The 11,287-nt window shown below is 31.5% G+C and overlaps 1 protein-coding gene across 1 annotated transcript in view; it reads right to left on the bottom strand.

Moving 5' to 3' along the window:
* Position 1: 1 nt before the first annotated feature.
* Positions 2 to 11,287, bottom strand: part of LOC136989828 (F-actin-capping protein subunit alpha-like) — a 48,242-nt gene continuing 36,956 nt past the window's right edge. Inside the window, exons 7-9 of the mRNA XM_067288113.1 lie at positions 7,013 to 7,084; positions 2,462 to 2,524; positions 2 to 2,322 (exon numbers count right to left, since the gene is read on the bottom strand). Coding sequence (XP_067144214.1) covers positions 2,182 to 2,322; positions 2,462 to 2,524; positions 7,013 to 7,084 — 276 coding nt within the window. The 3' untranslated portion in view covers positions 2 to 2,181. The remainder of the gene's footprint in view (positions 2,323 to 2,461; positions 2,525 to 7,012; positions 7,085 to 11,287) is intronic.

Raw genomic sequence — 11,287 nt, 5'->3', positions numbered from 1 at the left:
ATTAAAAAAACGACAGAACTTTAATTAACAATGAAGTAAATGCATTCTTTCAATTACAAAAGTTTTGAACAATTGGCAGAAACAGATTTATTATTAACAAATACTTTTCAACACACAAGATTCTCTAATTAATTAAAAAATAAAAAAATGAAAATCTGCAATAAAAAATTAACAAATTGAAAATACAAATTTTCCGTTTTCTTTTTTTAAATTTTAAGTTCTTTAGAATCACAACAAATGAATGGAATGTACATTTGGGTTATTATATACAGCAGATAAATACTATGAATATTTTTAAAATACATATAGAATATTAACATTTCTAATTTTTCTTTTTTCATGTTGGAATATGTAGGAATGAACACATACATAGTTTTTTTTCTTTTTTTGCATTGGAGGTTAGGTTTGGTGTCACACCATCTATAAAATCATTGCTCTGCAAAAGCGTCTCTCCCAGAAATTTCAAAAGTTTGAGACAAGATTCTCTCTCTTTTGGATGTCATTGGTGCAACAACAGTTTTGTAGGCTTTTTTTTTTATTCTGCTCAAAACTGAGAATGAAAGCCTATGAAAAAACTCTTTGAAAGATGTTCCGTTCTGAAATTTTCATTACAACTCTTCTTATTTGGTCAGATACATTCTAAATAAGCTTTTTTCCCCGCCACTTCTTTTTTAAAGGTATCTCTCAACTATTCACTAGGAGAAACTTTCAAATCTATATATTGTATATATTTGAAGGATTTGGATGTAAAAAGTAGTGACCCATGTAAACATAGTGAGTTGGGAAAAAAACAAATATAGATTCTTTTATTGTTTCTACTTTAAAAAGCAAGATTGGGACCTCTGACTTCACCTTCCCTCAGCATAAATTGACACTTCCGATCATTTCACCAGATGGACATTATATAAAGCAACCTATTGGTATGGATAATTTAAAAATTTTGTGGATTACTGCCATTTACATCCGAATCCTTCATTTAGTGAAAAATCCTTTAATTTTGTTATGGTGTAGCATATGGAGTTGACTAAATATATATCAGCAAATCATCTCGTAAAGAGGAAAACACTTGTTTTAAACTCTATTTTAGGATATGCTCTGAACTTTATTTCAAATTGTTCGACATTGCAAGAAGTGTGTTTTGATAGACCACCTTTCGTAAAAAGTCATTTGCAGATCTACAATTCTTCTCAGTTCTTTGCTTGTACAGTATAAAGCCTACAATACTAGGAGAGCACCACATGGTATCTGAGAGAGAGAAAATCTTACCAAATTTACATTTGTTGGTCTAAAAACAATTATTAGTTTATTTCAAAAATGACAGTTAAAAGTGAATAATAATTTTTCTGGAAATGTTTCTTGAGTTCTTACATATAAAGTGGAATTCTGTCACTAAATTAAATTTATAAAAAATATTTTACTTATATTTACAAAAAACAGAATAAAAAAATTAATTATAAATTTCAGATGGAAAAGAATGGTTGTTTTGTTTTATTTATTAAAAACTACCAAACTTTTAGTAGTTTAGTCAATTTTTTAACTGTTATAAATAATAAGATTTTTGCAAGAATTTCATGTCTTAGTATTGTTTTCTCTTTAATTTCAATAGTTAAAAGCCAATCATCATCATCAATTTGCTAACAACTCAACAGATTCTATTGAATCGCAGTCTATTAAAGTTTTAGAATTCCTTCTATATTAAGCAAGTCTTTATAACTCCTAATTGTAATCTTTCCTTATGAAGAATGTAAATTGACGGTAACAATTTTTCTAATTAAAAAATTTACTTTTTCCTGTTTTTCAAATGTTTCATTTGATTGTGTACAGTAATTTATTCTAATGTATCTTTACTTGATAATTATTAGAATTAATAAAGCATGAAGATAAACATACTGAATTTAAAAACTAGAATCGGATTCTAAAGAATGACTTGAACCAATTGTTATTTTATAACAAACGACAATAATATAGAAGCATTTTCAGTTATTGTTCTCGATAAATCAATTACAGTATATGAAGATGAAACTATGTAAATTATGAATAATTAAATATTTTGAATAATAACTTATACGAAGAATATTTTCTTATTATGTAACACGACTGCCGTTTTGTGGAATGACAATATTTGGGAAATGTGACAGTGAATATTTGACGGCAAAAATAAATGAGGCACGGCGTGAACATTTAATGATGTTTCAGTTCTGATCCGATCCGATAACTTAGCATTTTGTTCCAGTCGATTTTAGCGTGAGTGACCGGTAGCTGTCGACGGAGGGCTTTGAAAGTGGCGTCCGACATGGTCTGGTAGTTTTCAGAAACAGATATCTGAATTTCAAAACGAAATGAACATATATTTAGCATTTGTCACTTTTGTTTCAAAAGATGAAACAATTAAGTGAATATTTAAATTACATGCTAAACCAAAGCAATTAAGACATTAAATATTTCCATTATTTATAATTACCTGATATTCATTTTCTGCATCTTTTACAAATTGTACAAATTCTTTGGCCATTTGTATTTCGTTCTGTTAAAATAAAAAAATTCACACATTAATTTTCATTTGAAATTTATTTAGGAAAAAAAAGTTGTATTTAAGAAATATTGTTATCTACTAAAAGTTATTAAACAATTTTCTATTATAAAATTTTATAGAATTTTTCTATTGACTTTTGATTTAATACTGATATGTTGTTGATTAAATTGTATGTAAAGCTAGGTTCACATTGGTATACGAATTGCTATGAAGTAGATATAAACTGTTAGTTTGTCACTTTTCTGCAACTGTTTCACCAATTAACTTTTTCCATAAAACTGATGACTGTAAAAGAAAAATGAAACCCTTTCAAATATCAGATGAATAGCAGGATTCCTTTATTGGATTATTAAGGCTAAATAATTACTAAGTAATCTGACAGGAGGCAAGTGCCAGACTGCCATCTCATGCCAAACTGCTTAGTAATTATTTAGCTTTAATTGCCCAATAAAGGAATCTGGCTATTTGTTTGATAATTCAAACCTTTTCCACCAATTATGATGTTCTAATGCAGTCTGTATCATAATACAATGAGATCATCATCTTGCTTTGGTTAATGTTTGTTTCATTTATAGTGATTCGTAAGACAGTGAACCTAGCATTACATTTAAATGCCTTGTACAGTACATCAAAAAAGTTAATTGGATAAGCCTCACAAATTATAGCAATTATCTGGCTTCCAGAAATCTGGAATTACCAGAAAACATCTAGTTTTGAATTTAGTGGGTTGTAGCATAGCTATAGTTTGCCAGGCAGCCTGCTTTGCTTTGGTTTTCATGGCATATGCGTCACTGTTCCGTTATATACTTTACACTTCTCCATTTAATTTTCATTCTAAATATTACACTATACATAGAGTATTTATTAATTTTATCTATTAATTATTAATAATTATATAACAATATTAAATTTATATAATCTATATATATAATTTTACTACTCAGACACCTTATACCTTTGAGAAATTATTAATTTAATAATGCAATTAATAATTTCTCAGAGGTATAAGGTGTCTGAGTAGTAAAATTTTAAAACTCTGAGCATTTATTCAACTATATATATAATTGAGATGAGTTGATAATGATAATAATAATCAGTGCAGAGCCCAAACGGTAAGGAGTTGAAAGTTGAAATTTGGTACACAGTTAGGGTACGTCACGAGGACGCACGCTAAAAGGGATTTTTCGAAATTCCTCTCCACGAGGGAGAGGGACAGGATTAAGTCTTAACACTTCCATTGTTCATGGAAGTGTTACGTAACAATGGAAGTGTTAAGAGAAAGCGACGTGCAAGACGCAGATGCAGTTTTCTTTTTTTCGTTTTTGCGGGAAATCGAACATATTTTTAGACCTATCTAAAAATTCTGTAATCAGTCTGGAAACAGGGAGGACCCAATTCTTGCATTCTGTGAAAACGGGTAAGGTTGACTATAACGTAATAATCTTAATATTCGCTAAAACGGTTAGGAGTTGAAAGTTGAAATTTGGTACACAGTTAGGGTACCAGATTTAAGTACCAAAGTGTTAAGTAACAATGAGAGTGTTAAGTAACAATGGAAGTGTCAAGTAATAATGGAAGTGTGAATTAACAATGAAATTGTTAAGAGAAAGCAACGTGCAAGACGCAGATGCAGTTTTTTTAGTTTTTGCAAGAAATCGAACATATTTTTAGACCCATCTAACAATTCTCTAATTAGTCTAGAAACAGGGGGGACCCAATTCTTGCATTCTGTGAAAATGGGTAAGGTTAACTATAATGTAATAATCTTAATCTTTGCTATCGTTACTTTTGCCCGAGCAACATCGGGCCTACCTGCTAGTTATCTATAATTTAAGAGGATTAATAATAATCAAACAGACCCTGTTTTAGAAGTATATTAATTTATATCTGCTAATTACAGTTTCCATTGTTTATTTTATAATTTGAGTATAATTTTGAGAATTTTGAGTATTTAGCTCATGTTCCAAAAAACTGTAGAGTTCAGAAATCTGCTTCCAAAAAATTGTTCCTTTACTGTAGAGTCTAATGGATTCTAATGAAGATACTAAACAAGAAAATATCACAATTTTTAATACGAAATTAGATGAACTATCAGTTGAAGTTTAGAAAATAAGTTTTTATACTCTTTTTTATTAGCAATAAATGCACTTTTGCGATCTCATTTATATTACAAATGTTTTTGGTAAAATAAATCAATACCTCAATTTTCTGACAATTTGTTTTTTTTTAATAAATGAACCAACATTTTTGGTGCCATTCTTGGACTCTCTTTGAATAGAATGCCACATTTTGGAATGAAAAACGACTGAATGTTTAGACTAAGGGTTCTTTTTTTTGTTCTAAATAGAAGCTTCTATTCAGAGATTGTCTAAGGATGGGCACTGAAAATGTTCAAAAACGTTAGTATGCATTTTACTAAAAAGAATTATGTTAAATAATTAAGTGTTGATATATTTTGAAGCAAAATCCAGTTTGACACTCACTTAATTTTTGATAAATATTACATTTCATTCTTCACTAGAATTATATAACTATCTATTACATTTACTATTATTTATCAATTTTCATTGATAATAGTTAATTATTTGCATATTAATAATACTCTGATAAAAACAATTATAATTCAGCAAAAATATTGTAACATTAATAAAACTAATAAATAGCCAAGGTGATATTGCATTTAAAATTTACAAGAAAATTTTGAAAAAAAAAAAATAAATAAATAAATATTCACATAAAGTTAACAGAAGTAAACACAGGTTTCTTCATCTTTTTTCACCTTTCTTCATCCTACATCCTTTTCACACTTCAGGAACAAACAGTACATGTTTTAGATATTAAGATGGATAAGAGCCTACATAAAAAGTTTGACTCCACTGTAAAACTGTTCCTGAGATATGAAAAGGATGAGGAAAAATGACAAAGCCCTGTGTTTTCTTCTGTTAACTTCATGTAAAAGATTTTTTAAAGAATTTTCTCATAAATTTTAAAAATATTGTAGTAGGGCAAGACTGTAGAGCAATGTAGTGCTGTTACCTTGTGACAAGAGCTAGAATCCATCACAAAATGTGTATTTTAATTTATGACTAGCATATAAAACAATTTATAAGAATTTATATTATCCTCCAGTATGTTTCTTCAATAGTAAAAAAAGTTTGAAATACATCTCTAAATTGAAAGCTTACCTTTTCCTCTATTCTCCTTCACAAAAATATATTACTGTAATATGGCTACTACTTTTTGCTACCTTATTGTCATTTTTATCTAAAGGAAAAATCTAGCTTGATCCTATGAATTAAATGATCAGTCCTTGTATAATACAATTTTATGTTTAACACACAATATATAAATCAGAATCTGTGGACTAATTTAAATACATCATATTTATATTTGCAATGTACCATACATATAATAAATGGCAATGCATTTTAAAGAGATTTACTAATCTGTGATAAAAATCAAGCACAAAAAAAATGCAGTCATAATGTACAAAATACCAATTAATTTATGTAATAATATAACCAATGTGTCAAATCTCAAAAATGAATGGGAGCATAAATGAAGAAAGATATCAAGATCTATTCATGATGACGTTAATGTTTGTTAACTAATCATAAAGATAGCCAAAATGGCTGAGTTAGTAAAGGCATCGACCTGCTGCTCACATTGGTGAGGTTTAAGTTTAGATCTGACTCTCAGAAATCTAGATCGCTATATTCGTCTTATTAACTGTCCTTAAATTACATATTGCAAATATGTATGGGTGGGTATGAGGGTAATTATTACAATGCATTACAGGAGGGTAAGGCATTTACAAAAATGTTAAGTAATGCTAGGGTCTCAACCCTTGTGTAACAAAATGATTCATTTTTGTTACTGAAGTTGTTGCATAGAAAATCATACCATTTATGTCACACCTTAGTATGTTATATGTTTAATCAAAGAAGACACAGTCTGTCCAAAATGTTTTTGAAACCCGCTTTATTAAAATATTTTGGACGGACTGTGTCTTCTTTGATTAAATAAAAATTTCCTAAAGACGAAACTCAACAATTATGTTATATGTGTAATTAATAATGTAATGTTTGGTACTCTCTCTGCCATTTGTTATCCCTTAGTACAATTAGAGAATCAATCAAGGATACGCATTACATACCGTATTTTACGACTATAAGACGCACCTAAATTTTGGAGGCAATTTTTCGAAGAAAAAAGTGCGCCTTTTAGTCCGTAAAACACGATAATTTTGAGGAAAAAGGTATGTGTGATGGCACTACAGAGCATGTGGCAGTGGGAAGGTAGTGGAAAAATACAAAAATAGCATATGCAATTTATGAATGAACTCTAATAAAAACCAAGCAATTAATCCAATTCCAAAACAGGCAGAAAACTACCATGAAAAAAATCAGAAATATTATCAACATAATTATATTTAATTTAATCTGGATATACTTTTACATATTTACTATTAATACTTACAGATATTGTTATTGTATCCTTAATTTCTTTGGAACTCACCAACTGTACATTTCCGTCTTCATAATAATGTACCTATTAAAAAAATAATATAAATTAAAACATTTTTATTTAAAAATTTAATAGGTAAAAGCTTCTCTTTATTTACAGGGATTAACTGGAAAATCATCACAAAAATTCAATATAAACATTTTACATAATTCTAATCTATTAAATAAGTTGAGAATGGTCAGATATTTGATTGAAAACATTTAAAGTACTAGTTTTATGTAATGTTAAAAAGCTCAAATTTTTATGTTCTTGAACATTTCCAAAACAAAGATGCACATTTAAAATTTTGCTAACAGTTTACCCAAACACAAAGCAAGCAACTTAGGAAGAAAACTGACAATCTGGAGATAAGCTGATGAGGATGATGTATCTAGACATGAAAATTCCCTTAAAGACTTGTAAAAATCTTTATTAATTATTATTTTACTAGCAGGTAGGCCCGGCGTTGCTCGGGCAAAAGTAACGATAGCGAAGATTAAGATTATTACGTTATAGTCACAAAAGAAAGAGTAATTTCATCAACAAACTAAGTATTTCTAAAGAAAGATTGAATTTGAAAATCGAATATTGTAATATTGTTCGATTTTCACGACGTGTTCTCATTATATCGTTCGATTTTCATCGAATGTTCTAAAGAAGAAAAGTCGAGAAAAACCGAACTAATCTGTTTAAATTTGAAAATAGAATATGTTCTAACATATTACTCTTTTTCTTTTTTTTTCTCCATCTGCGTCTTGCACGTCGCTTTCTCTTAACACTTTTATTGTTACGTAACACTTTCATTGTTGATGGAAGTGTTAAGCATTAATCCTGACTCTCTCCCCGTGGGGAGGAATTTCGAAAAATCTCTTCGTAGTGTGCGTTCTCGTGACGTAACCTAACTATGTACCAAATTTCAACTTTCAACTCTTAACCGTTTGGGCTCTTAAAATTTCCATTGTTACGTAACACCTCAATTGTTGACACTTCCATTGTTGCTTCACACTTCCATTGTTACTTAACACTTCCATTGTTGATGGAAGTGTTAAGACTTAATCCTGTCCCTCTCCCCGTGCGGAGGAATTTCGAAAAATCCCTTCTTAGTGTGCATTTTCGTGACGTACCCTAACTGTGTACCAAATTTCAACTTTCAACTCCTAACCGTTTGGGCTCTGCGCTGATTATTATTATTATTATTATGTTGGGTTAAGTGAGATATACTCGGTTAACACCAGTGGCTGTGTACTATGCCGGACCAAAGTCAAGGCATAGTAACCAAAACAGAAATTAAAGAAGTGTATCAGTGTGTGTGTCTGTATTCAAGAATTTTCTCACAATGTGACATGTATTCAATATAGTGGCCTTCTGTAGTGTGATGTATGTGTTTCTATTCAATTGTAATGTGCCCAGGCTTTTGTGTAGTGTGTGTGATATGACACCTGTAGCAGAGAGAACAACAGGTACAATAAGCACCCTATCCATCCTCCACAGATGCCTTATTTCCTGGGCGAGTTCTGTGTACTTGCTAATTTTTTCAGCACATGCGTTTTGTATATTGTGAGTGTTTGGAATGGATATGTCTATAATGTATGTGATTTTATTGTGTTTGTCAATGAGTGTGATGTCTGGTCTGTTGTGGTAAATTGTTTTATCTGTGATTATGGCTCTGTCGTAGTACATTTTGTGCGTGTTGTTTTCCAATACTGTCTGTGGAATGTATTTGTAGTATGGCTTCGTGGATGTCTACTAATTTGTGTTTCTTTACAAGCTCTTGGTGTATTATATTTGCTACTTGATTATGTCTGTGTAGATAATCTGTCTGTGCCAAGAGCTTGCAACCAGAAGTGATGTGTTGTATAGTTTCTGGCATGACATGACATTTTCTGCATGTGTCATTTGTGAGTGTTGTATCTTTGAGTATGTGTTTTCTGTAGTTTTTAGTATTTATGACCTGATCCTGTATGGCGATCATGAATCCTTCTGTCTCCCCAAAGAGGCATCCCCGTGTTAACCAGCTGTTTGACGCAGTTTTGTCAACAAAATCCTGGGCCAGGTCGTAAGGATGCCTGCCATGGAGTGCCTTTTGAGCCCACGATTGCTTAATGGTGTCTGTGCTTTTTATATGTTGCGTTGTGTCCATATGATGTGAGTGTAAGTTTAATGGTGTGTTATTTGAGTCTGCTAGAGTTACTGCTTTATGTAATTGTGATGTTTCTTGTTTTTTGTAGAAAAACTCTCGCAGTGACTGTATTTGTTTGTAGTGAAGGTTAACTATGTCAATCAGGCCACGTCCGCCATCTTTACGTGGAAGGGTTAATCTTTCTGTGGCGGATTTAGGATGATGTTGTTTATGCTTAGTAAGTGTAGTTCTTGTTTTCCTTTGGAGTTGCTCAAGATCTGTGTGAGTCCAATGTATAACTCCAAAAGAATATGTAAGTACTGGAATGACATATGTGTTTATTGCTTTGACTGTATGTTTTGCATTTAACTGTGTTCTGAGAATAGCATTTAACCTACTTTGGTATTCTTTAATTAATCTTTGCTTTATTTGTGCATGTTCTGTTAGTTTGGCCTGTTGGAATCCTAAATACTTGTAGAACTTGCCCTCTTCCATGGATTCAATAATGTCTCCATTTCCGAGCGCAAAATCTTCTTTCTTCAGGATTCCTTTTTCTATGTGAAGTGTTTTGCATTTATCTAGGCCAAATTCCATTTGTATGTCCTTGGTGTATGAATGTGTGATTTGTAGGAGTTGATAAAGTTGTTTTTGTGTGGATGCATAAAGTTTTATGTCATCCATGTACATGAGATGTGACAGTGTAAACTGTGTTGTTTTTTCATGTCTGATATTGTAACCATATTGCGTGTTGTTTAACATCTTGGATAATGGGTTCAGGGCTAAGCAGAACCAGAGAGGACTCAAGGAATCTCCTTGAAAAATTCCTCGCCTAATAAAAATTTGGTTTGTTTGTATGGAAGTGTTACTAACCCTGAGATGTAGTGTTGTTCTCCAGTGCTGCATAGTGTTTTGAAAGAATGTAATGAGTGATGGATGTATTTTGTACATGTGTAGAATATGTAGCAGCCAACTGTGTGGAACGCTGTCGAATGCTTTTCTGTAGTCTATATATACCATGTATATGTTTCTGTGTTGTTTGTGTGCTTGCCGTAGAATGACTGAATCTATGAGTAACTGTTCTTTGCATCCCCTGTGATTTCTACGGCAACCTTTTTGCTGTTCCGTTAGAATGTCGTGTTCTTCAATATGTTTGTATATTTTGTTTGCGATACAGGATGTCAATAATTTGTAGAGTGTTGGAAGACATGTAATTGGTCTGTATTGTGTGGGGTCTGTGGTATTGTTGTTTTTAGGTTTCATGTAGGTGATGCCCTGAGTAAGAAAATTTGGCATGTCTTGTGGATTGATGATGGTGTGTGTTAGATGTTTAGCTAGTTCCTGGTGCAGTGATGTAAACTTTTTGTACCAGAAATTGTGAATGTTGTCTACACCAGGTGTCTTCCAGTTGTGTGCTCTGTTAACAGTGTATTGGAAATCATGTATGTTTATTTCAGCACAGGGCATAGTTTGTATGTTGTGCAAGTTTCTGTTCTCCTCCTCGATCCAGCCTGCATCAGCATTGTGCGTGACAGCACTGGACCAAAGAGAAGACCAATATGTTGTGAGTTCTTCTTCTGTTGGTGTGCCACTGTGCTGTGTATCAGTGTTTGCTTTGTTATTAATTTGTCTGTAAAAGAGTTTTTCATTGTTTGTAAATAATTTATTTTGTTGTTTTCGTAGTGTACATGTTTTGTATCGTTTGAGTCTACGTGCTTTGGCAGCAAGTTTTTGTTTTAGTGTATCAATGTATTCTGTAATGTGTGTGTTGTGATGTTCATGTTTTGTGTGTGTTTTTATTTTCTTGAAAATGTTTTTGAGCTGTTTCCTTAATTTGGGTGTTATGTTGCTTTTAGCATATTGTGTCAGCCTGCCTAATTGCTGTCTAATGTCATTTATTTGTATTTGTATTCTTCTCTGCCAGGCAGGCTTGTGATAGAATTTTGTTTTCTGTGTGTTTGTCTGTGATTGTACTTTCAGTCCATGGTGTGTCACTACTGTGACTGCCCCAGCGTAAACTAATGTATGAATGTCTGCGAGTGTAGAAATTGAATTAATGTAGTGTGGTATTAAGTGAGTGTTTACGTAATTTAGTGTTTTTCCTACTTCCTTTGACGTGTTGATTTTTGGTA

The sequence above is a fragment of the Centruroides vittatus genome, unplaced genomic scaffold (assembly GCF_030686945.1).
Source record: "Centruroides vittatus isolate TY-2023 unplaced genomic scaffold, ASM3068694v2 scaffold_769, whole genome shotgun sequence".
NCBI lineage: Eukaryota > Metazoa > Arthropoda > Arachnida > Scorpiones > Buthidae > Centruroides > Centruroides vittatus.
This window is presented reverse-complemented; position numbering and strand designations above follow the sequence as displayed.